This window comes from Meriones unguiculatus, chromosome 16 (assembly GCF_030254825.1).
Source record: "Meriones unguiculatus strain TT.TT164.6M chromosome 16, Bangor_MerUng_6.1, whole genome shotgun sequence".
In the NCBI taxonomy this organism is placed as follows: Eukaryota; Metazoa; Chordata; class Mammalia; order Rodentia; family Muridae; genus Meriones; species Meriones unguiculatus.
Genome location: NC_083363.1, coordinates 38,393,535 through 38,420,597, shown reverse-complemented (window position 1 = coordinate 38,420,597; position 27,063 = coordinate 38,393,535). Strand labels below are relative to the sequence as shown.

Genomic DNA, 27,063 nt, shown 5'->3' with positions numbered 1-27,063 from the left:
CATGAATCAGCTCAGCCCTGGGTTCCTTTGCTTAAACCCACTGCAGCCACATGGCATGGCTTATTTTCTGGGTCTTCAAAACAGGAAGAAAGCATCAGGAGCTGTGACTCCAAACTAAGAACAGTCTTGATTTTTGAGGCTCCAAAGCATGAAATGTATCAAGCATGGCCTAGAGATTGCATCCAGGGTACCAGCAACTACAGATGAGATGCATCTGCAATTTATCAAATAAATAAAATAATATATCAAAATAAATAAAACCTGGTGTGTTTTTTTAAAGATTTATTCATTGTTTATTTTAGTTTTTATGTGTATGTGTGTTTCTGCCTGCATGTGTGCATGTACGCTAAATGTATGCAGTCCCCGAGGAGGCCAGAAGATGGCAGGAGTTGCAGAAGGTTGTGCAGCACCTCATGAGCGCTGGGAACTTAGCCTGAGTCCCCTGGAAGAGTGGCAGCGCTCTTAACCACTGAGCCATCTTTCCAGTCGCTCTTGTTAAGCTTTTAATATTCTCATGATGTTTTCAAACTACCATTCACTTCTTTTATGTATCAACATTCAAAACCAGGGCCTAAAGTTGCTCCCGGCATTATAGAAGTGTGAATGTTTTTATGCAAATATTAATGTTTAGAAAGAAAATCTTTAGTGTTGCATTTATGTGCATATGCTCTTTAGTGCTTGGGAAATCTGAAATATTCAATTATCCCAAATATGTTTCAGTATCATTCCATCTCTATTTCTGCACAAACTCCTGCCACCTCTCCCCCAAAAAAAGGGGAGTTTAGCAGGAACTGAAAATCCAATTTGACCTGTAACATAAATTTGAGAGAGAAAAATCAAGTCTTTCCAATAATGGACCTACTGTCTGTATAGGCACAGTGTGATGGAGCGTAGTGATTAAATAGGACAGAGCAGCAGAGATGTGGGTGGTTCCCAGAGACGGGAACCAGATGGAACCAGAGAGAAGAGCCTCTAGCAGAATGGAAGCGAGTTCTGCATCTTGAGGTAGCACTATCCCTAATTGTCTGAGAAAACGCCAGATTGATTTCCAAAGTGGTTGTATAAGTTTACATTCCCATCAGCAATGGAGGAGGATTCCCCTTTCTCCACAACCTCTCCAGCATGTGTTGTCACATGAGTTTTTGATCTTAGCCATTCTGATGGGTGTAAGGTGAAATCTCAGGGTCATTTTGATTTGCACCTCCCTGATGGCTAAGGATGTTGAGCATCTCTTTAAGTGTTTCTCTGAAATTCTATATTCCTCTACAGAGATTTTTTTAATTGGATTACTTGATTTGATGCTATCTAACTCCTTTAGTTCTTTATATGGTCTAGATATTAGCCCTCTGTCAGATATAGGGTTGGTGAAGATCCTTTCCCAATGTGTAGGCTGTCATTTTGTTCTTATGACAATGGCCTTTCCTTTACAGAAGCTTTTCAGGCACCACTCCTAGGCATATATCCAAAGTATGCTCAACTATACAACAAGGACATTTGCTCAACCATGTTCATAGCAGCTCTATTCATAATAGCCAGAATCTGGAAACAACTTAAACATCCCTCAAAGGAGGAATGGGTACAGAAATCGTGGTACATTTACACAATGGAATATTACTCAACTATTAAAAATAAGGAAATCATAAAATTTGCAGGCAAATGGTGGGAATTAGGAAAGATCATCTTGAGTGAGGTAACCCAGAAGCAGAAAGACACACATGGTATATACTCACTCATAAGTGGATATTAGCCATATATTATAGGATAAACATTCTAAAATCTATACTCCTAAAGAAGCTAAAAAAACAAGGAAGATCTTAGGGAAGATGCTCAAACCTCATTCAAAAGGATAGACATTGGAGGCAGGAGAAGACAGGGACCAGGACTGGAGCCTACCACAGAGGGCCACTGAAAGATTCTACTGATTGAAGTATGGAAGTAGAGGCTGAGACTAATAGCCAAACTTTGTCCAGAGTGCATGGAATTTTATGAAAGAAGGGGGAGATAGGAAGACCTGGAGGGGACAGGAGCTCCAAAAGGAGACCAACAGAGCCAAAAACAAAACAAAATAAAAAACAAAACTGAGCCCTGGGAGCCCTGCAGAGACTGATACCCCAACCAAGGACAATGCATGAAGAGGACCTAAAACCATTGCTCAGATGAAGCCCATGGCAGCTCAGTCACCAAGTGGGCTCACTAGTAAGGGGAGCAGGGGCTGTCTCTGACATGAATTCAGTGACAGGCTCTCTGATCACCTCCCACTGGGGGGATGCAGCCTTGCCAGGACACATAAAGACAATGCAACCAGTCCTGATGAGACCTGATAGGCTAGGGTCAAATAGAAGGGGAGGATGAACTCCCCTATCAGTGGACTAGGGGAGGAGTAGAGGGGGAGAAGAAAGATTGGGAAGGGCTGAGTGAGGGGGCCAAATTGAAAAATTGTAATAAATGATAATAAAAAATTATTCTAAAAGAAAAAATGACAGGATAAAAAAGAAAGAAAGTGAGTTCTGAGTTGCCACCAGGAATGCCCAGCAGACATTTACCCAACGCTCATGTGTCCTAAGAAATCGTGCCTTCCTTTGTGAGAGCAGCTACTAACAGCTTGGGTTAAACTCTCATTGAAAACTAGGCAGGAAGGGAGAAGAACCAAGCATCGGACATAATAGGGCAGTCTATCCCCAGCATGTATTTGTGTTCTCAAGAATACTTCAAGGTTAGAAACGAGCCATGGAGCACCAAAGCCAGCGTGTTATTTCTAAGATCTCCACTGTCACTGGTATCCCTTTATCTCATCCCTGAGTTCCTAAGGAGTGTGTACTCTGCCTTCCTCTCTAAACCCCAAACACAGCAGCACAGAAGACGCCAGACCCAGGAGCTATACAGCACCTGGAAAGGGGTGACTCAGGTGTTTGACTTCCACCCACAGAACTGCAAGCAGTCATCCATGCAAAGGAAGGACCACAGGGAAGCAGGCTGTACTCGTGAAGCTAGACTGGAGGACAGCTGCGCACTCCCACAAATGATATGCGAGGGGCTCTCTGCCTTTGTCATACTCACAAATAACCAAAGGACGAAGACAAAAATATCATGTCCGTATGATTGAAGAGTAGACACTAAGAATAAGACACACGAGGGAGAGCCCATGTGGAACTTTTGAACTCCATTAGGGGAAGGAGTGGGACAGGCAGAGAGGGCTTTTTTTTTTTTTTTTTTCAAATCCCAGTAGAAGGGAGATGAGGAGCGAGGCTGGGGTTAGCAGTCCCCATGGATAAATACTTTGGTCATACAGGAATGTGTAAAGGGTTGGATTTCCTAAGAATCAAACAGAGACACACCCTGGACATGGTACGAGGCTTTACGCAGAGAACAGGGGAAACAGGGAACCACAGGCAAAGCCTGGACTAGCACACAACGCTGCTTCCTGTTGGCAGCACCAACAGAATTGTATAACTGTCCTGTTTAAAACATGACAAGGGCAGAGATTTCCATTCAGTGTGTGTGCAGTGGCCATAGCCACAGATGGAGAGTACAACTATGGGCTCTGCCATGCTGCCACCTCTTATTTGTCCATTCTTCCCTACTCGGTATTCAGGTAGGGCTGTGCGAGGCCCAGGTATTTACTGAGAAAAATGGACTATTTAAATTGAAGTGTAAACAGAGTCTACTTTAGAGCCACACCTCTTGGCCACTAACTACTAGCATCAAATATGGCCAATTACATTAACAGCCAATCACTGCCCTCTTCCCAACACATTTCTGTCACAATGAACGTATTTTCTCACTCACCCGTACTCTCATACATTGAAATTCCTAGTTCCAAACAAATGTACACGGGCTATTCAAGGTTACACGCTATGTTTTAGCCTGGGTTTTCAGAAAGCGCTAGCCTTACTCTATTCAGATCTTCTTGTCAAACAAGCACGGCCAAACACGAATAGCTTCCTCCATGTGAGTGTGCCACCACAGACCAGTAACGTAATTCATCAGATTCTTGCTGTTTTCTCAAAGCAAGAGTGGAGATGTGTTGCATTGGGAAAGCTTTTCCCGCCTATAAAATCCTGTGGTTCCTGCTCAGGAAAGTGAGCTCCCAACACTGTTCTTCCTGAGGCTAGCAAGTGCAACAGAAATGACAGAAGCCATGCAGCGCTGACTTGAGATGACCATAAAGGACAGCTAATAGGAAAGGACAAGGACAGGTGCCTTCCGTCAAAATGTGGCTCATGCTAGAGAGAGCCTGAGAATAGGACTTCTCATCAGGTCCCCAAACCAAGCAAGGTAGAAAACAGAATCAGTTGGCAGGACACCAACACAACAGATTCACAGAGACATGAAAGGAAATCTGAGGCAAGAGCAGCAAGCTACTTGGATAAAACTGAGTCCTATGTAGGCATGGCAATGAGTTATTAAACAGTAAGAACAGGGGACTTAGTAAATCTCCAGAGACAATAGCAAGGAAGGGGATAAGGAGTGGTAAGAGCAGCTCAAGGGATCATCTCCTAGAACATGATGTGAAAAAGGAAACCAGAAACGTGCTGTGTGCCTAAGCAGGGAGATGCCAGGAGCATCGATATTGACACCAACACTGGGCTGCGTGAGACTCGCAACTGTCATACAGAAAAAGAGGGGCTGCTCCTATTAAAACAACCCAAAATAAGACTCAGGAGCTTCTGCCACATGTCACACCTAAGTGGCCTTGGCCTTCTCACACCCCAGACCTCGGTGGTAATGTTAACAGAAGAAAAGGGGTAAGATACAAAGGGGTGTGTTCACAATTGTAACTGGGATGTGCGACTGGCAAAGGAGTGTGACAAGAAATTCTGATCCACGTGGTTGTAGTAAATATGGGTTTAAACTGGTCAGATAAAGGACCGGGAGTGTCATAACGCAGGCATGATAACATTTATTATCAGATAGATGATGATTACCCATGGTTCTAAAAAATTGCCTCCCAGGCACTTGGTCATTCACTGAACACTATTTATTGTCTACTCTGGGCACTAGGAATATTAGTGACAGATAAAAATAGAGCTAGCAATTCCTATCTTATGGGGATGAGAGCCGGGAAGGAGAGACTGGCATCAATCAAATCATCATGTAACTGTGGTAAGTTGTGAGACAGAGATATCCAGGACACCACAGGAGCGAATGATTGGGAGAAACTGGGCACAGCTTCCCTAAAGTCATGATGAGTAAGCCAAGACCTGGTCAGGAGGCAGAAGCCCAGAAGAACAATTGTGTGGGGTTAGCAGGGGTTGGGCAAAGAGTCAGCAGGTATCTAGTTCCTGGGAAAGAGACAGCATCGTGTTTTTGAGGACCTGACAGTATGTTTATGGGGACTGACAAAAGCTTGAAAGGCAGCCCGAGAGGAGAACGCAGAAGTGGCAGGGAGGGGCCAGGTGATGCGGAAGCTGCTGGCCTGCGCTAGAATCACACTAGGTGCCAAGGAAGGTCATCCCAGGTTGTTTTTTTGTTCTGCTTTGTTTGTTTAATGGGGTGGCACAGTCAGTGGTGCATTTGAAAATCTCTCTCTGACAGCATCATAACAGAAAAAGGGCAGAAATCCAGCTGAGGGGCCAGACACAGGGAAGAGCATGCAGGGAAAACAGCAGCTCAATGAACACCACGGTGGAGTCCAGGGGCTGCCCTTGGGAAACCCAGAGACAAGCAGAAGACACTTAAATGGCTCAACACATGATCTGCCTGTAAGAATGAGGCTCTTTGAGGCTTCCTGGGCTGGGTTAGGATCAACTCTAGATGGGCAAGGTGACCCTGGAATGTTAGACCAGGGAATTGTTGTTGGCCTCACCTCCTACATATATTCTGATTTAAAGTTGAAAAATGCTTATAACAGTCTCCCCCAGGTAATACTAAAATACAGCAAAGGTGAGAACAATTGGCATATGTTTTTTCACTCACGACAGTTAGAAGGTAAAATTAGGCTGTCTCATTTTGATTTAATCTTTCCTATCAAGAAGAATATTTTTTAGATAAAAGAGCAACACAAACATGCTGAAGAGGAAATGAAAGCCCAAGAGAGGCAACACGATAAGGAAGATCAGTCTGTTGCTTTAGGTAAACTCAAAGCTCTACTCCAAAATGAGTTATGTTTTGTGATATTGCAAGAATTTATGGCAACCACAGGCAAGAGGTTGTTTGCTTCACAGAGCATCTGGAAAGTTCCTCCTTGCATGGGTCAAATATGCCTACCACCGATTCTACTTACTGGTGATCTTCACTTTACTCTCTGACTCTAAGATTCCATTGACATAGCTAAATTATTTTTCCTGCAGAGTTTACTACGCAACGCATCATGGGATTTTTAGCCCTTTATTTCATCTTCCTCTTTCCCAACATTTCCTTGCTGTTGGTAAAACTCTCAGTTCTGATTAATATTCGGAAACCGTGGTTAGTGTTAGCATGCTCCTGGTCCACTGAAAATGGTTAAGTCCTGCTCAAAGGCCTCTGCACAAAGCGCTTTTCACACTTGATCAGCACGTAACTCAGAACGCATGACGGGCTCACGTAAAACTTGCCCCTAGGACTCCTAGGGCAACCAAGTAGAAAAAGCTCACCTGCCTAATGTGTACCTGAATCACAAAGGTAGATGCTCTCTTTCTAGTGTGATGTGTAAAGAGATTTACCAGGAGGTCCTCGTGAATACAGACCATAGCCAGCTTTGAAGAAGGCATCTGTCTAATAGCATTCTAGGCCTAACTCTGTCCATTATCGTGACCACAGCCTAGAAGGGCTAGAAGCAATCTTCCCAAGCTCCACTGGGTGAAAGTGAAGGGGTGAGGAATAACCACTGGAGGAAGGGTTTGAACCAGGGAACAGTCCCACAAACATGGAAGAGGGAAATGAGAAAGCACAAAGCTTGCTCTGGTCAACTGTCAGACAGAGTTGGGGGTCACCCAGCTGCAGCGTTCCCCACAGACTGCAAGCCATGGGGTGACGTCACCACAATCAGTAATTAAAACTCAAATAATTTCTTAAGTCTTTTTCCTTTCTCCCTCCTTTCACTCTGGTAACATCTCACACATAAGTTAACATCCCTCCCCAAACCTTCCAACCCCTCCCCACTTAAAACAACCCCGTCAAATTTCCCTTCCAGACACACAGATTTCCAACTTCAGCTCTGTGGATTTTGAAAAATCTCCTCAAGGCTCCAATTTTCTTAGTCACTAAACAAGGCGACATTGACAAGCTCTGCCAAGGCTGTTGTTTTAAATTCTAAAGCACATTGTTTATAAACTATTACAAAGCAAATCCCGTTTGAACAAAGCCGTTGAAAGTTAACGAGATGTTAAAAAATGAGTAGACTTGTGCAACTTTATCCCCGGAGTATGCTTTTATATATTAAATGATAATATATTACATACGAATTAGTGTTAACTATTATATATAATATGCTCATGTATTTTATATGTTCAATATATTAAGTATGGCTTAGATATGTTTCTAGTATGAAAATACATAAATAAATTATTAAATTATTGCTGTTATTCATCCGACATGGGCAATGCACAGCAGGTCTCTGGGAGGAGCCCCAAAAACTTAAGGATGGTCAAAACATACTCCAGGGTACCCAGGGCAGACGTGCCCGGCAGCCTCTCTCCTGGATCTGTCCTTTAGTTGTAGATTTCCTTCCAAAAGAGTCTCCTGAGCCTTTGGCCTGAAGCCCATCAACTGAAATTAAACTGTGGTGAGCAAGGTCGCTAGGCAACTAGTAGAGAGGGGTAGCATTCATACATGTGTATAGGCATATATTACATATATGTACATGAAACCAACATGAAACTACCAGAGAACAAGGTGATGCCTTGGAAAAGAATGGAGAGGTTAAACCAATGCTTTCTCTGGAAAGAAACATGAAGACAGATTCGAACAGGATGAAGGAAGATGTAGCAAGCAGAGTCCCTCTTGTCACAACCAAATGCCAGCTGTGGGTCTTCTGGTCCAGAAACAAGAATATACAAAGACAAAGTCTTTGGGACAAGAAATTGATTGTTCTTAGATAATCGTTCCTCTCTGATTCTAGAAGAATCTTCAGAGAATAAGGGAATCCCACCAGACACAAATCTGAGCAATTTCTAGAAGCCTCTTTGTGGACATCACTGGCAGGCTAAGCAACAGCATAAGCCTGTAACTGCCGCTCCCCTTGGAGGAGCCTTGCTCTTTAAAGATCGGAGCACAAAGGCTGCCTCCCAAAGCTAACAGACCTGAGACAGTGTTTACACACAGGATTTGTGTTCTTTTTTAAAAAATAAGAATTGGGATCAGCAACTTCCTCCAGTGAGATTTCCAGTGTACATATGGACAAGACAAGCAAGCCTATTTACCTGGATACTATTGCCCAAAGGCTCCCAAAGGAAGAAGCCAGAGCAGGACTCTGTGGTGAACTCAGAAACTCAAACACAGTACCACCAATGGAAAACAAAACTACTTCCAATGGCGTGTCTTTGAGTTGGTGGCCCCAGGTCTTTAAGGCTCCATGGTGCCTCTGGGTCACAGGGAAACACTGGCTTACTTCCCTCTCCATGTCCACACTGGTAGAACCCTGCAGCCACTTTTGCTGAGCCTCTCTCGGGTTCCTTCTCAGTCACATGCATAGCCACTGCCACCACCCATGCCCATGTCACCTCCAGGCTCAATTTCCATTACAGAACCATGTAATGTGGTCACTCGGCACTTGAAGAGAATGGTAATTTGAGACACAAACTACTCAGCTATCCTTTCCCATTTCTGAGAGGATTGTACCGGTAAATAGTTGAGGACATAGTGGACTGGGCCTAGCTCAGGCAACCATTCACAGGCTAATCCCACTGGCATAGTTGGCTGGAGAGTCTCTTCATTTCTAAAGGAGCTTTATTCCCCCGAGGGACTAGAAGGACTGCAGAATCACACTGCAGTGGGGGAAGATGATCAAGGAAACTGCTCATACAATGTAGACGGCCTTAGACTGTCTCGAAAACTGCTCCCCCCCCCCAGTTATTATTTTAAAAGTATCACTATGAACACATGACTTATATAACTGTACTTTAATCATTAAACATCATTGTGTTGCATATTAAAGAGTAAGTCAGATGTTCCTAATGTATCTCTTTTAGGGGGATCCTAAATAATATCCAGTGGAAAGAAGAGAAGGGAAGCATTTACTCATGACACGTGTCACTTAGATAGTTCATGACATGTCCAATTTGATGGAGGTGCAGGTAACTGCCCACCGAAAATTGGAAACTCAGAAACAGCTAATGTAACAATGAAACAGGACGCCAGCCATCTACAAAGGATGTTAGTTTCAGAATCACCTTAAGGCATCAATAAGCATTTTACAGTATGGTCGGGACACTCCAGACCATACTGTAATGTGTACCATAAGTAATGTGTCTTCTCTAGCACCCAAGACAATATTCAACTTGACTGAAGAATGTCATGGCTGAGTGGCAATTAAGAAGGCAAGGCCCTGGAACTATGTGGTTCTTTCTGAAATCTTATAGTTAATAGTCAATACTTGTAAGTAGGATCCTGGGTGAATTATTTTTTTTCTCTGGCCCTTGGTTGCTACAGTAATGCCACCTACCTAAAAGACCCATTGTGAAGGTTGTGTGACTTAACCTCCTTGGAACAATGCCTAGCTCCTGACATGCAACAATAAATGATAGCTAATATGAACCCAGTCAAATAGGAAATGTAAAAATATTGAGTCCAGGATAATATTCAATCATATTTCCTGAAGAAACCAAGGACCTATTTATTCATTTATCACCAAACCAAAAGTCATCAAGCCGCAGGCATTACTGAAGACAATAGGAGCACAAAGATGAATAAAACTTGGCCTCAGACTTCGAAAAGTGGAAAGTCTGATGCAAGAAACAATGTGTATTAAAGTGATTGTCCCCACATGGAATGTGACGTAATGGAGAGTTACACAAGGTGGCAAGAGAGTCTGACTTGGTGAGTGGGTCAGAAGAGGCCTGGCAGAGGTGGCAACTGTTGATCCAAGTGTGGATGAAAGAATGTCTTTGGGAAAACAATAAACAGAAAGAAAGAATATGCCAGAGAAAGAGGGAAGTAGGAATACAGTCACATATTACTAAAGAAACTACAAGTGAAATCTCAAATGACATGTACATTCCACAAGGGGAAAAACACTGTAAATAATATGATGGCCCATCCAGTAGATGTTCAAGAAACTACTCCTGGCTGAAGAAGCACTGAAAATGGAAGTCAGAAGCAAAACAAAACACCTAGCCTGTATCCTTCCAGCATTCACATGTGTGGAAAATTAATTTTCATTAAATGTTTAATAAACTCACATACTCCCCAGGTCTTCCCCATATCAGAAAACGATATCACTATCCTCCAGCTATCTAGATCAAAAAGCGTTTGACCTGGATGTCAAACATTCCTATGTACCTATGTTCCCCTCAGCATTGGCGTGATCACCTCCCAGCACCTTGAGTTTGCTTGAGTCTTAGGTCTGTCTCTGCCTTCGGCCTATGGAATGCACCCTATACAGAGCACTTGCACAGGTGCCATGTCAACAGGGCAGTGACTAGAAAACACCCTTCCCTTGGCTCACATCTGTCAGGGGCACCTCAGTGCACACAGAATCTCCTTCACAGCCTTTGGTAACATCAGCCTGCTCTTCGGATTCATCCCCTTCGCATGCCTTCTCCCGCCACTTGGCATCCCACTCCTCACAGGCCTGTCTTCAAAGAAGCCCTTCCCAACTTCACAGCAAAGCTAATTCCTTCCCTTCCCAAGCTGCTCTGCTCCAGGTGCCTCATTTGATCTTCTTAGGATTTGAAATGATATCTGTATGCTCGTACTGTTCCTTTACAGGCTGTAAATGTCACTGAAATGTAAGCTAATGAGAGAGAGTCAGGTCCTGTTATAAAAACATCTTTGCCCAGATCACACAAGCCAGAACACAGATATAAAACACTGTGCTTCTAAAATGCACAAAATTCATCACAGAAACTGCATCTATTTGATTCATTTACAATAATGCCCAACAGACATTAAGCATCCATCGACTTCCTGAATGATAATCTCCTGAAGATAATAGTAGCAGAGTATACTTTCTTCCCAGAAGAAAGATGCATGCCCCATCCTTCCAAGCCCCAAGGGCTTGAATCACCAGAATTACTTTCATATATCACTGTGTCATACAGAGAATTTACAGTGGCAACTGTCTTGAGGGATGGCCTCTTTGCATGGTGTCCTCACCTCCACAGCCATTGCCACATGCTGAATCAAAAGGGGTTGACGTTTGCAACAGGCTAGGTGTTTCCTGGTGCCAAGAGACAGGCAGCAGATGTCAGACTGATAAAAAGAGGTGGGGAGGAAGCAACTTCCTCAGGAAGCTGTGGGGAGGCCCTGGTCCCTCAGGCAGAGAGAACATGAGCTATCAAAGACTTCAACAGAGTGACACCACCAGCCTGGCACAGCAAAAGAAGCCAGCCCACCACATGGCTAGAACCTTTGGCCCTAGGAACTACAAGAGACATTAGAAAAAGCTAATTACGAAACAGCAAATGCTAATGATTTCCTTGAATTTCATTTTGCTGTTCTGGGACTCTGAAGAAGTCATCTGCCTTTGATGTTGGGTGAGAAAAAGAACTGTTGAGGTGGTCATACAACCAAGAGCACAGTATGCTGTTTGGGGATAGCAACTCAAGAGAAACAAGAGAGAGAAGCAGGGCACTGTGTAATCTTTGAACAGAAGATTACACAAACTAGAATGAAGATATAAAATACTGGGAAGAAGTTACCATTCTAGGCAAGTCTCAAGAATGTGAGTCTTATAAGTGGATACTAGCCATATAATATAGAATAAACATACTAAAATCTGTACACCTAAAGAAGCTAAGCAAGAAGAAGGACCCTGATAAGATAAGATGATCAATCCTCACCCAGAAAGGCAAATAGAATAGACATTGGAAGAAGGAGAAAACAGGAAACAGGACAGGAGTCTACCACAGAGGACCTCTGAAAGGCTCTACCCAGCAGGGTATCAAAGCAGATGCTGAGGCTCATTAACCAAACTTTGGGCAGAGTGCAGGGAATCTTATGAAAGAAGAGGGAGATAGTAAGACCTGGAAGGAACTGGAGCTCCACAAGGACAGCAACAGAACCAAAAAATCTGGGCACAGGGGTCTTTTCTGAGACTGATACTTCAACCAAGGACCATTCATGGAGATAACCTAGAACTCCTGCTCAGATGTAGCCCATGGCAGCTCAGTCTCCAAGTGGGTACCCTAGTAAGGGGAACAGGGACTGTCTCTGACATGAACTCAGTGGCTTGTTCCACCCTGAGGGGATACAGCCTTGCCAGTCCACAAAAGAGGACAATGCAGCCAGTCCTGATGAGACCTGATAGGCTAGGGTCAGACCCTTTCCTATCAGTGGACTTGGAAAGGGGCATGGGAGGAGATGAGGGATAGAGGGATTGGGAGGATATGAGGGAGGGGGCTACAGCTGGAATTCAAAGTGAGTAAACTGTAATTAATATAAAAAATAAAAATGAAAAAAAAGAACGTGAGTCATGCAGCAACTCCTTGTGGAGTGAAACAAAATAGTGTGATGGTGCAGTGTTACATAGAAATGTCATTTCTGCCACTTTTAACCTTCAGAAAACAAGAGCAACCTAGATAAGAAAGTGTAGCCCATGCTAACCAGAAAAGCATGACATACTAGTCCTTTTTTGCACCAACTCCTTCTCACTTGGGTTCTCATCGGGTCAACATCTAGCGAGGCTCTGCTTTGGAGAAGTCACGATAGCCAGTAGAAAACACAAATGCACAGAAGCCAGGAGATAAGAGCATCCCTATGAACGCTCAGTGAATGGAGAGGAGCCTTCTGACAGGGCTCCTCCTCAGGAAGATAGTGAAGAGACCTAGGAGGAGTTCACTCTCATCAGTAGATAGACTACTATGAAAAGTGTGATGCGTGAGGGCCAAGAGGCAAATAAGCCTCTTAAGTTAAGACTAGATGAAGGACAGCGTTTTTCTCTACCCTCTGCACTGCCAAAGACGGGGCTTTCTGCATGCGGGGTGGGGAGGGGCATGCACATAAGCACACTTATTAAATAAACAAAGGAATGAATGTGAGATTAAATCTGCCCATTCACCAGGTTGTAGCTACTGCCCTGGGTGTTCCCAGATTTCCTACTTGACTTGTCTGGGTTCAGAGATATGGTGTATCCTTGACTATGTGCAGGTCCTTTTGTTACTTCCCTAACAATGTGACAACATCTAAAGAAAGTTCACACAACCAAGAACAGAGCATGTCACAGAAGTGTGGGAACACCTTCACATATGGGAAGCTGAAGGAAAGCTATTGCGACAAGAAGAGAAAGATGAGGAAGACGGTGAAAACAACTGATCTGTAATTGATCCCACGACTACCATAGCCCCCAAATAAAGAACTAATATTTTATAACACAGACTCTAAGAGTAGTACCTACGGACTTCCATGTTTTCATTTTAAGAAATATACCCAGGGAATATTCATGTTTCTGCAACTAATGTGCTGAGCGACTGCAAGCAAGGAGCTTGACCTTCCTTACCTCCCAAGAGGAAGGATGATGGAAGGAAGCTGCCAATGGTGGTGGGGCCCACTCTTCAGAGGAGGGTCACACTCCTGATCTGCTCAGATGCTCTGCCCCCCCCCCCATTTGCCCCTGCATTCTCAGAGGCTTGCTCTCAAATCTCTGCAGGGCGGTGCTGTTAAAGGTGGCCCCTGGCTTAATGACACCTAAAGCACCTTTAGGTCGAGGCCTCTGGGGCTTTGACGTGGCTTTAGAACTTAAGACTCTTAAGTGACTGTAATACCAGATATGCTCAAAGAGCCATTTTAAAGACCAATGGCAGAAAGCTAGAAAGACAGCGCAGCAGTGAAGAGCACTTGTTGGTCTCATAGAGAGTCCAGGTTTGGGTTCCAGCACCATGGTGGCTCACAGCCAGCTGCAGCGCCAGTTTCTGGGAATCTGTTGCCCTCTTCTGGACTCTGAGAGCACCACATTCATGTGATACACATACATACACGCAGGCAAACTCACACATTAACATAAGTAAAATATTGAAGCCATTAGTCACAAATATATTAACAAACAGTTAAAGATTACAACATAGAAATGAAAAAATTAAGTAACCTAGTGGTTACCAAATCATACTATGTATGTATGTATGAATATATGTATATAAAATTATTCATGATTGCAAATAACATATAAACACATACCCACACACGCGCGCACACAGTCTAAAAGCTATTGTAAGATGTCTATTTCAAATTTTCATCAGCTAAAGTCCAGTACTTTAAATCTGTAACATTCACAAGCTAGTGTGACTTGTCCTTTTGTCACCAACACATCTAGTACACATTTTAGCCTTTCGCTTCACACACATTGTTTACAGTTTTATACAGGTTAAAACATGGCATTCTTCATAGCGCACTAACATCCTCCCGCGACGCAGATACCCTGTGCTCACTAGTGCTGCCATTCATTCTTTTTACAATTTCATTCTGCTTTTTAAGCACGTGCTTATGCAAGCACATTCACTAAACACACCCACAGAAAGAAAAGGCCACTCTAAGGAAATAGCCAAGAATACATTTGCCTAACAGGGGCAGGAGGGTAGAAAGAGGTAGGTCATGAATATTTGTTTTGAGACCATTGTGGATACCCACTACAGAGGAAAACCTAGACATTTAAAAAAACAAAACAAAACAAATAAAACAAAAAAAAAGCACATTCAGGGTTTATTGTATGTTTTGTTTTTACTCATTTTCTCACCAGTCTGGTCCACACCCAGCAAAGACATCAAGTGGATGATGTAATATCTTTTTTTTTTTTACCTCTCAATATTTTTGATATGCAAATAAAAAGACCTGCCACGGTCCACACACTCTTGTCAATGAGACCTAAGAGCACTCAGACTGATCCTAAAGTTAAGAGCCGTGTTTGCACCAGTGGCGGAGGAAACCAAAAGGAGCGGGGGTCTTAACGCACCGTACACCGGCGACGGTGTGGTGCTGGTGTGATGAGGAAACAACGTGAGCAGCTCACTGAAACATATAAAAAAAAGAAATGCAGTGTGGAGAACGGAGCTACCCGTGAACCCAAACGAGGGTTCTGTGTACCTGCTCACTGCCTGGGCCTCACAGCTACCTGTCAAGGTTTCCTGTCAGCCCTGGGCAGCTTTGAAGCAAACTAAATGGAACCGTTCTACATGTAAGAAATTTAAGCTCAAATCAGAGTCCAGGTCCGTACCACTGGCCTTCTAACGGTGAGGGTGTGAGGCTGTCTCCTGCACCCCCTGCATAGAATAAAGAGTCTAAATCACACGTTCTCCCAGAGCACAGCTCTTCCCAGCCCGCCAGACTGTGCGTGACATCGCTGCAAAGCACAGCACTGGCAGAAACCTTCATCTTTATCCCAAAGTTACTCAGTGTCAAAATGGTCTGAACAAAAAGGAAGAAATCAGGATCTTCGCATCTTAATTCTTTCACAAGCCAATTCGCAGCTCCAGAAGTCATGAAATAAACACATCTTATCTGGTAGCCCCTCACCCCCAGCCTGCCGGACTCCAAGTGAAACCTATGCGTCTGTCTTACCTGTAATCTGACTCTGTCCTTGTGGATTAAAAGGACTTGGTGCAGAGTTCAGGGAGGGCCGTGGGTTCTGAGGCGGGACACCTACTCTCATACTGGGATGAGGAATGCGCCCTAAATCACTGAGGCGGTCAGAGAACAAACTAGGTTTAGAGTCATCAAGCTTCTGTCTGTGCCCTGGAAACAGCAAATCATAAAATAAAAGCATATTAATTAGCTGAACAATCGACCGTGCTAAATAGATATGTGAACATACATACTGGGTGGGTTAAGCCAAGGAGTTATCAATACTGGTATTTATTACGATGCGTCTATGCACACTGCTCTTAAAGCGTTGTAGGGTGGCAGGCCTTCCTAATTCTGTCTATATATGGAGTACTAAGGGCCCCAAGGGTGACATGAAGTCAAGAGCTCAAGAGGACTTTCGGGGTGCCTCCTCCAGCCTGTCAGAGAAAAGATGAGAAGACTAACCACTCACTCCAGGACACCTCCCCCTTCTTGTTTCATGATGGGAGAGGGAGCCTCATCTGAAAGTTCAGGGAGTCTGCTACACTGTCACAAAACTGGGGCAAACACATTTTTCAAAGACCAATTTCCATACTGACTATAGTCATTTTTTTTCTTTTTTCATCTTATAACTGCCTACCTATTCCTTGATGAAAAATTAAAACTCAAAAAAGGAAAACAGAAAAGAAGAAAGGTAAAAAAGGAAGAGGGAAGGAAAGAAAGAGAAGGGGGTGGGAAGAGGATGGACAGAGAAGAAATACAAGAAAAGAAAGCCAAATTGTCTAGGGGGATCTGGATATTTTGACATATGCCGAAGCCCCAAAGCATATAGTGTACCCTGCTAAATCACACAGAATATATTTTATTTTAAGTCTACTACTATAGCTGTGAGAAAGCAGAAAGCATTGCTGGGATAAACAGGCAAATGTGAATGTGTCAACCTATTATTTGAGAGAGGGGGAAATACAGACAGATGTACAGACAGACAGACTTTTTTTTTCCTTTTTCTCCCTTTTGGCTTATTCAAGTTGTAAAGCAAAGAAAATCTGGGTGTTAAAGAAATGTGCAAATCAAAACAGATCAACGTGCTGAAACATCTTCAAAAATCACAAGCTCATCCAATAGAAGGGCTGTAGTCGTGTCCTGGTGCATTGGCAGGGTGCGGCTGTCCACCCACCATGATGGCAGAGCTGTGCCAGGAAGCCCCTATCTGCTGCTCATCGCTTTAGGACACATGCCCAAACAGTGGGAGCTGATTCGAGGAACGCTGCTGGAACAATGGCTACGCTACGGGACTCTGTATTATAACTCATGAAAGAAAAGAAATAAAACAAAACACCAAACACGGAGTAGAAATAGCCTCGGCAATGGGTGTCAGTCACTACCCTAAGTGGTATGACACCTTACCTTCCCTGGCGTACAGGACAAGGAGGATAAGTGGGTCAGGAGAGAGTTAAGTTGAGCATTAGAATTCTCCAGCTATAAGCTGTCTTCATGAGACAAATTCCTTATTTTATTTGCCCCAAAATGTATTTTCCTGTCTCCTTTTTCATTGCCTACCCAGCCCAAAGAAAACAGACGGGAAGCCAAGGCTTGGTAATATGAGTGTAGCTGTCTCCACAGCCAAGCGTGTTCCAACTGGGCCCATTAACTGAAACGCACCCCCCACCCTACTTCCTGTCAGTGTATGTTTTGGGCATTGGATGTAACAGAAGGACTAGACCTAGTTGAAAACATGATCAGGAAAAAACAAAGGAAATTCATTGTTAATTGTTGTTTTCCCCCATTTTAAACAGATTACAAATAGATTTGAGAAACCTAAAGGTTTTTAGAGGTGACTCGAAACAGGCCCTAGACCCCAACTAATAAATTATTCATAGATGAAGTGACTGAAATCTGCCCAGGCAGGGTAACTAGGCCCTGGCCCTCAACTATTAACTCTCTTGCTTAGGATGAAGCTACAGTCCTAACCCATGTAAAGCGAGCTTTCTACTCATCATGAGGTCCTATCAATGTTGACTTCCTCTCTGAGCTGCCTCTGGTGACTCAAAGTCCCTAGGACACTTAAGACGTAAGCCCAGTGAGGTATTAAGGCTAGTTTTCAACTTAAGTAGAAAGAGTAGCCAAAGTTCAATTACAAAAATAATAACTCACCCATTACCATAAATAAATGGCTGTAGCCTGCCATACTGAACTCCTATCTGTACAGCTCCCTGGATCCAACTAGTTTCATAATCAGGGAATTACTACACAGGAACTTCTCATAGTCAGATGCATGGAATCTCTCTCCTATTTTCTTCTTCTTCCTGGCTCTCTGTCTTTCTGTGTCTCTGTGTCTCTCCCTCCATCTCTCATTGACACAGCTATAAAAGCTTATGGACTTGCCCTTTAAGCTATTTTCTTAACAAGCCACTTTCTGGAGTGGCAAAATTCCTGAAGGCTGGAGAGAAGGCTGTGTGATCTTACACAGACTCTCATACACTGGGATGTGAGGTCAGCATGTGTGGCTATACGGGCACATTTTTATTTACTCTTCCCTGTTCCTATTTGAAGAATGCAGGCAAGAGGAAAGGACTCTCTGAATAGCCCTTGAATGTGAAAATTTTAAGGATCAGATGAAATTTTTAAAGGCTCGGTGACTCTAGAGTTATCCTCAAAGACAACTAACATGAATCCATAGACAACCTAGAGCAATCTACAGAGTTTCTATTGGAGGATGCCAATTTATAAAAGCATGTGCATTTTCCCTGTTTCTCTCTCCTCTCCTAGCAGCCACCACAACCACAACAAGATTTTTACAGCACGATGCCAAACAAAAGCCAAACAGGTTCTTCATCTTTCAACCATGACAAATAGTGGCTGCCGCTAAACCACATCAGGGGGTACTCAAACGACAGGCTGAAAGACGTGCTGCAATCATCAGCACCCAGGCAATCCCTTCAGAAACTAAGAACGCAGGACACGAAGGAATCACAGACTTGGACAAGGACAGAGTAATTGGTCCTAAAGAGGAGCTATTCCAAGCAGAAGGCAGATGCAAAGAGTGGGTGACTTTTCGGTTACTGCTCTAGGGAGAAGACTCTAGGAACTGGAGAGGTGGCTCCGTGGATAAAGCACCCACCTGCCATGCCAGTATAAGGACCAGAATTCAGATCCCCAGAACCCAGTAAGTGTGGGTGAGCATGGAGCCCCATTCAGAAGGCACAGGCAGGGGATCTCTGGAGCAGAGTGACTAGCAAGACTACCCCATACTGGTGAGCTCTGGGTTCCAGTGAAAGTGCGATCCCCTGCTTCTGTGAATGAGGTGAACAGCAACTGAAGAAGAAGCCTGATATCAGCCTCTACACACACACACACACACACACACACACACACACACACACACACACGAACACCTACCTGCACGCACACATGAAAATATATGCTCATACAAATCACGTATGTATGGGTGGGGCTATATGAAAGTACAGTCCTGGAACCTCCTATCGAACTGAACCTTCTCCAGAGGGCAGTCAGTCTTCTAGACTGCCTGAATAGGAAAAGTCTCCCTCAAGCTCTGAACAGTATGGGCAGCCGGATCCCATAGTGGATGGGATCACTTAAATCTTAGGGTAGGTTCTGGAGGAAAGCTCTCTTTTTAAAGTTCCATGTGATCTAATATGTAGGCAAGGATGAAAAAACAACCGTCCAAGGTAGTCTGAGATTCAGCACAAATGCCGCCTTCACACCAGTGACTCCTCCGTGTCTAGATGGAGCCCTAGAGTTCTGAGGTTCCAGGTCTCTGTCTCCCATTGCCTCTTTGCTAGATTCCCTGGGATGTATCTTAAATGCAGGATGCTCAAAATGGAATTCTTGAGTCTCCCCAAAAGATCCTCTTGTTCCAATAGAGCCCCTAATGCCAGTGAACATCACTGGCCACTCAGTGGCTTACAGTCAAGAACTTAGGTGTTTCCTTAGTCCTCACGACCCAGCCCCATGTCCTGACATTTCTGTCTTGATGCCTCCTATCTCCTTGGTTCTCTGCATTTCTCTGGGTACAATCCTAGTCTCGGAGCCTATCTGCCTCGCTCTGAGGGTCTGGTACTATCTGCTCTGAAGTTTCCCATGCCAGGACTTCCCTCTATTCCTGAGATAAAAACCTTGTTTTTTTGTTTGTTTGTTTGTTTGTTTGTTTGTTTTGTATGCCCCACTCTTTCTTTCTTATTGCTTAAATCTAGAGTGAATGCCACCTCCTTTGAGAGGCCTGGCTGGCTTCCCATAATCAAAACATGTTCCCACCCTTTTGAGCACAGCCCTTCTTTATTTCCTTTGTGGCAGTTGTCACAATCTGTAATTATCTTGCACATTTATTTGTCCCTCCTCAAAGACTCAAAATCCCATGAGAATGAGGGCCCTGGCCCTTGTGTACAGCTGGATTCTCATCTACTCTGTGCCTGTCGTACAGTAGGTGCTCAATAAATGAAGATGTGAGTAGACTCCCCTTTCAGAGAAACACCTGCACGGGAAGAAAACTTACTGGTACACTGTATCATACTACAATACCATTCCTTAAAGATGCTTCATGGTTTTTTGCAACATAACAAAGTCAGTAGGCAAAGCCTTTCTTTAGAAACAGGCCCTGATTGCTGCTTCCTGGGAAACTGGACTAATGGACATTCATTTACACTAAAGCTCACTTGCTTTTTGAAAAACTCCCATTTCTCTCACTGTAACTGTTAAGTTGAAACCCATTTAAAATTAGAGAGATAAAAGGGTAAGATGTCATTTTAAAGCAGTATACTTCTTTTTTTATAATTTATTTAATTTTTTATTTTATGTGCTTCTGCGTGAGGGTGTCAGACCACCTGGAACTGCTTACAGACAGTTGTGAGCTGCCATGTGAGTGCTGGGAGTTGAACCTGGGCAGACAGTGCTCTTAACCACTGAGCCTTCTCCCCAGCCCCAGTGTACCCCAGCCCCAGTGTACCCCAGCCCCAGTGTACAGGATGAGGACCCTGGGTCCCCATGGGAGGACATGGCTTCCTCAAAGTCACATGGTTAGTGGTAGCTCTAATGCTTGGATTTCCTGATCACAGGCCTAATGTTCTCTTCCCTCCCATTGCCGACCAGCTTATTTTAGAATATAACAGTGCAGCAGAATTCATTCAGGGGAGATCATATCCAAAGTGAATTTTAAATGGAAAAAGGGAGGAAAAAGTAGTTTTCAGAAAAGATTTCTTTCAAAAAGTCCCAGTGTGCCTGGGTGAATATGACTTTTGTTGCAACAAATTCAAGGGCACAAGAATAAAGCATGAGCAAAAGGTCACAGCGTTCACACATGCTTACAAGCAAAGACACATGAGGAACTGCTAAGCCCCTGGGCCACAGCATAGCCAATAGCCCCACTGAGCCCTACACACATGAAGGCTAGCAACCGGCCACTGTCACTTCTGCTTTCAAAAATCAGGCATCTGAAATTGGCATGAAGAGACCAGCAAGTGTGTTCTGTGAGTCAAGAAAATAAAAGTTATCTCTAGAGCATGACCCACCTCATGCCTTTTCACAACTAAGACACTGAGCGATGATGCCACACAGCTTCCGAGAACAACGTTCCCCCAGCCACAACCTCCCTCCAGCTGTATCTAACTGTCTAGCCACACGTGTTAACACTGGCCAGTTAGAGTGCTCCTCCTCCAGGAGGCCAGATCCGCTAGGAAAAGACTGGACGGGGGATTTTTCATAAAGAGCATGCTGTGGAGTATCTGTCTGAGTCCACCCTAATATGAAACAAAAAAAGCAACATGTCCACATTAGGTTCATCTGGTCCAGTCCGTGTGCATTACATATCTACCATGTGTGATCCACACTGGGCATTGTAAGCAGGAAAAGAGTTAGGAAAGGGAGTGAGATAGCATCTTTGCCTCCAAGGAGCCCATGGTGTAGTGGAAAAGAAAGACAGCTAGTATGTGTGACAGAGGAATGGCTGAGGCGAGGGTAACAGTGAAGGTGTTTAGCTGGTAGATGAACTGAGGACTGTAAAGCAGGATCCATTTAAAAGATTAAAGAAGTCATTCTTTGTGTGGCCCTTATGTTCTCAGGAGCACTGGCATATCCTTAAGGGTCAAATGTCATGGTATCTAGTGCTCACTTCAAAAGATTTCAGCTACCTAATGGATGAAGCAAGCATGGCAAAATAAACATACAAGGTGCTAAGCAGCTGCAGTTATATTAGATGTAACATTTTTGGTGCATGGCTGTAGGCTCTTCCATCACAAAATAAATGTGACAATAAAGGGCAATGTGGAAGGCACAAGGGAGTAACTGGTTTTGACTAAAAGGAAATACTCACTGACAAGACCCCTATGGCCATTCTAGGGCCAAGATTCCGATAAGCAGAGAAGAAAGGGGAGAGCTAGCTGGAAGGTACGTGACAGAAACAAGATAAATATCGCATGAGACCAGATGATGTCAAACATGCGATGTTAATCTAATCCCAGGCACATCCTCTTTCATATCACTTAATAACTGCAGGCTAGGCCTCAGCTCTTAAGCCATGCAATATAGTGTAGAGAGAGTTTCCCTCTAAAGGCAGGTTTCCTGACCTGCAAAACTATATTTGGAAACTCTTGAACCTCCTCTGTTACACATGTGGGCTTCCCTGGAGCAGAGAAGTGCCTGGGGAGGTGTTAGCTAATTATGTCATCACCAAGTATGTGACAGATGAGCTCCACTCCAGTTCTAAGAGGTCTGAAGCCATAGGATCTAACAGCTCCAGGATATTGTGACAGTGGTCCTCTGGGCGAAAGGAGAAGGCTCGCACCATTTTTGCCAGAGTAAATCTGCTGTGCATCAGCAAAGCTATTATTCTGCATCGGTTTTGGGGCAGATTAACAAAGCCCTTTAGTTCTAACCTCTTATCCTGACAGCGGCCCAAGCTGCCCAAGAGGCCCAAAAAGGTGTGTGTTTGCAGGGAGAAGGGTGCATCATAAAGCCTGAATGTATTTAGCACCGTCCTGTCTTGCAGAATATTGATTACTATCTTTTGGCCACTAACCCCACAGAGAGCTTCGATTCCAAGTGACTTGACTGATTTAAAAATCTGCTACTTAACAAAGAGCTCAGCTCAGCATCTCTTAGCATTTCCGCTGATGGTTTCTAGGGAACTCAGGGTTATGCAGATCCTTAGGAAAGCTTTGTCAAGGGTCGACCCAAATAATTTATGAGTGCTGAGGCTCTAAGTTAAAAGCTTTGTCCTTCTGCACTCCCACGTGGGTGTGAAAATGAAAACGCCCTTGAGAAAAGTAAAGCTGTTCTCTGCCTGCGTTCAGATGTCTCTGTTTCACTGATATGTTGAAGGTAGGAATCAAAGATCCCATGCACTCTGCCCAAAGGTTGCCCATAAGTCTCAGCATCTGCATTGATAGTCTGCAGGGCAGAGCTTAGGGCAGGGAATCTTAGGAAAGAAGTGGGAAACAGTAAGATCTGGAGAGGACAGGAACTCCACAAGGAGAGCAACAGAACCAAAAAATCTGAGCACAGGGGTCTTTCCTGAGACTGATACTCCAACCAAGGACCATGCATGGAGATAACCTAAGACCCCTGCACAGATGTAGCCCATGGCAGTTCAGTATCCAAGTGGGTTCCATTGTAATAGGAACAGGGACTGTCTCTGACGTGAACTGATTGGCCTGCTCTAATTACCTCACCCTGAGGGGGAAGCAGCATTACCAGGCCACGGAAGATGGCAATGCAGTCACTCCTGATGAGACCTAATTGACTAGGATCAGAAGGAAGGAAAAGAAGACCTCCCCTATCAGTGGACTTGGGGAAGGGCATGCATGCAGAGGGTGAAGGAAGGGAGGGATTGGGACGGGAGGAGGGGGGGAACTACAGAGGGGATACAAAGTGAATAAAGTGTAATTAATAAAGAAAAAAAAAGAAAAGTTTGCTGAAAACTAGTGAAAACCATTGTACCATTCTAAGCCTTCATCTCTTATAAATAAATCCTTATTTTAGGTGCTTAAATCCTTCATCAGCAAAAATAAATAAACAAACAAACAAATAAATAAACAAACAAACAAACAAAGATCCCATGCCCTTACACTTTTCTTTGGTAGCCTCCTTTCCTCTCTCTCATGCCAAACCATCCAAGTCAGCTCCATCTCTGGTCTCTTTACATTTGTAACACCCCCATCTTCTAGTCTTCCAGGTCCCCAAATTCAGCTTACATACATTATCTCTACCACCTCCTTTCCTAGAGTCCATGTTGCCCATTCAGGGCCATTGCTTCATCACCCAAAGATAGAGGATCTTTGTGTTCCATACCCACTGGAGCCACTCCCTAAAAGTTGTGACCTGAGGCTCATACCACAGGGCAGCAGCGGCCTAGCTCATTCGAGAGGACACAACTGTTCATATGACCTCAGGAGGGGACTCTTCACCTACTATAAATGAAAGTGTGAGCATCCAGAACCCCCAACACAATCTCTGCCCCTCAACCCCGAATCTCATGTTACTTACCTGCTCAGATCTATTCAACTATCCAGACCTTACCCCCTCAAACCCAAGCAAAGAAGAACCTGGAAATATGGTCCTAGCGTGTGCCGTGACTCTGGCTTGCAGCGACTCAGACTGGTCTACCCACCATTCTTCACAGAAGTCTGATGTCTTTGTCCAAGCTGTCACCTCAACTTAATGCACATTCTCTCCCCATTAGCCTGCTGCAAACTGGCATGAAACATTTACACAGAGTTTCAGAGCCTGTTCCTTTAGATGTTCCTCAGCTTGACTGGTCATCCCTTGAGGATGTTTGTCATGTTGTCCTATCTACCACCATCTTAATGGAGAGGCATATGAGCATGTATTGAATTAACAAAGGACAGAGATAGACTTGAAGTTATCTTTCCTTTTGTCCAGTGGAAGGCAAAGAGGATGGGGGAGGAACACTGGGAGGCATTTCCCACGGTTAAGCTTAATGAGTCGCTCATCTCTGTTGGGAAAGGCTGCTGAATCATCTTTTTTCCTAACTGTATACTATCATCTGGTTTAGGCCAAAACTATTTCTAGACTAGAATAATGAAAGGCACTTAGAAGTCATTTTCATGTTAAAGGCCTCTAGCCATTCTGAGCCACTGATAAGAACAGCCAAGCAGTGTGACTGGGACAGCTCAAAACTGAAGATAGCCCTAGGGCAATGTTAGTGTGCAGATGGAAACAGAGGAATGAGCATAACAAACAACTCACTTTGCAGGAGACTCTCCTCTGCTGACATTTCAAAAAACGAGCTTCTCTCTAAGGGCTCCTCTTAACATATAAACCAATTTCTTAAGGCAAAACAATCAAAATTTTTACCACGAATCTCTGAGAGTTCCTTCTCGCTCCCAGAGTCAGGTACACAGAACTCAGAGTGTATCCAGAAAAAAGACAGGAAGAATCATTTCACCCAAGAAAGGACTGAAGCTCTTCCAGGCTCTTGGGTAAAATATAATTATGGAAAAGAAAAATATAATCTACTCTAGAGACATAATTATAGAGTTAGGCCATAGACTCCATAGAAATATTCTAGGAACTTTACGGGTTTTTTTTATGTTAAAAGTTGAATTTGCTTCCTTTTCATAAGAGGCACCAGTCTAGGTTAGCAACAGAAAGTCCTGTCTCTTAATTGCATATGCAAGCATTTTTTTTAAAGTACAATTAGCTAATACGATGAAGAACTGAGGGCCTGCTGGGTTAGCTGCCAGGTTCAAAACGCAGGCTTCTGAAAGTTGAGAAGTTCAAGATCTTTCAAGAAAAATGCAAATGAAAGAGTTGGTGCTATGCTAATTTGCATGAACAGAAATTCAAGTTCTTTTAGAACTTTTACCTTCTGGGGATGTGGCAAACACAGCAAGCAGGAGCATAAATATTCAGGAGGTCGGGTGGCGTGGGGGTGGGGGGGGACAAGACAGGGTAGTGCTGCGGGGCTAGCCCATGACCAGTCACACCTCAGGAATGAGGTCCACTGAAGGAAGGAGCTTAAAACATGCTCTCTTGTCTTGGAATGATGGACTCAAAGAATTTCAGATATTTAAGCAGAAAGAAACTCCTGGGAGCTTAAACAGAGAAACAGACTTTTATTTAACCCCCTCCCTTTCTCTCTCTCTCTCTCTCTCTCTCTCTCTCTCTCTCTCTCTCTCTCTTTTTATTTCTCTCTCTCTTCTCTCTATCTCTCTCTTCTCTCTCTCCCTTCCTCCTTTTTCCTTTTCTCTTTTCCTCCCTCTCCCTCCACCAGTTTTCTTTCCCTTTCTCCCTCCCCTTTCCTCTCCCCCATTGGAGAGCAAACCCAGGCCCTTGCTCCTGCTGAGCAAGTGTTTGATCACTGAGCTGGACCTGATCTAGGCCTGAGAAGAAGGATTTTAAATACATACAGAAAAGACCATCTGAAAACATAGTGGGACTGCATGTGAGGAGATGAGGTACAGAGGAAAGAGCTAGAAAGAACTTGACCACAGCCCACATGTGGGGGTCAGAAAAAAGCTGGCAGAACTTCATTCTCTCATTCTTTCCTGTGGGTCTGGAGGATTGAACTCAGAGCCACAGCCTTGGCAGCAAGCGCCTTTACCTGCTGAGCCATCTCACTAGTCCAGTAGTAAGTTTTTTACTTTACACAATTAATTAATTCCCAGAAAAAGAAATACTGTTGACTTATTGATCACTCCTCTGGTCTGATACAACCCTCATTTTTCTTAGAGACCAAATGCCACAAAAGGAAAAACCAAAAGAGAAAAAGCAGCGGCCGAAAGAACGAGAATTTGCTATTATACTCAGTCCTTCTGATTCTCTTGACCATGACGCATCTCATCCCACCAAGGACGCCCCAACATCCAGCATCATGCCTGGACATCAGAACCCTCATCCTTTTCTTTAACATTCTGGGAAATGAACAAAAGGTCTCCCTCTTCTATGTATACTTGACTCCAGCATTTAGTGCGATACTGAAAACAGGTCCTCTAAGTTCTTTCAGTAGGGTAGAGTCACTCATACCGTGGTTCGTGTTACCGACAGTTACAGAAACCCAGTGAGAACTGTGAAATTGCTTTTAACGGAAAGCGGGCTCCCGTGGTTGAACAGAAATCATTGCTGTTTGTTTTCCGGCAACCCAGCTAAACACAGGTGGCACCATTCTTCAAAAGCGCCTGGTGACAAGCAGCACACTGTCACACAATCCCCGGATCCTAGGCTCAGTTCCCTTCACGTGCGTGCTCGGTTTCTCCTTCATGATTACGGTTTGATGTATGTGTTTTGGGAAGCCGGGCCAAGAGAAGGGAAGAAAGATTATGAAGTGTGAAGCGCTCATCTCAGGATTGCTACCCACAGCCAAGGAACATCATTCTCATTTTTCCCACTTCTGTGAGAGGAAGGGAATGTTAAAAAGCAATAACCAAGGAAAAAGTCAGCCAGCCCCCACAGTTTGCTCCA

The 27,063-nt window shown here is 44.0% G+C and overlaps 1 protein-coding gene across 7 annotated transcripts in view; it reads right to left on the bottom strand.

The window, feature by feature from the left end:
- Positions 1-27,063, bottom strand: part of Runx2 (RUNX family transcription factor 2) — a 319,119-nt gene that overhangs the window by 154,003 nt on the left and 138,053 nt on the right. For 4 of the 7 annotated variants that reach the window (XM_060369674.1, XM_060369675.1, XM_021649459.2 and 1 more), the window contains exon 6: positions 15,625-15,798. The exons of the other annotated variants lie outside the window; for them this stretch is intronic. In XM_060369674.1, coding sequence (XP_060225657.1) covers positions 15,625-15,798 — 174 coding nt within the window. The remainder of the gene's footprint in view (positions 1-15,624; positions 15,799-27,063) is intronic. 7 annotated transcript variants of the gene reach the window in all.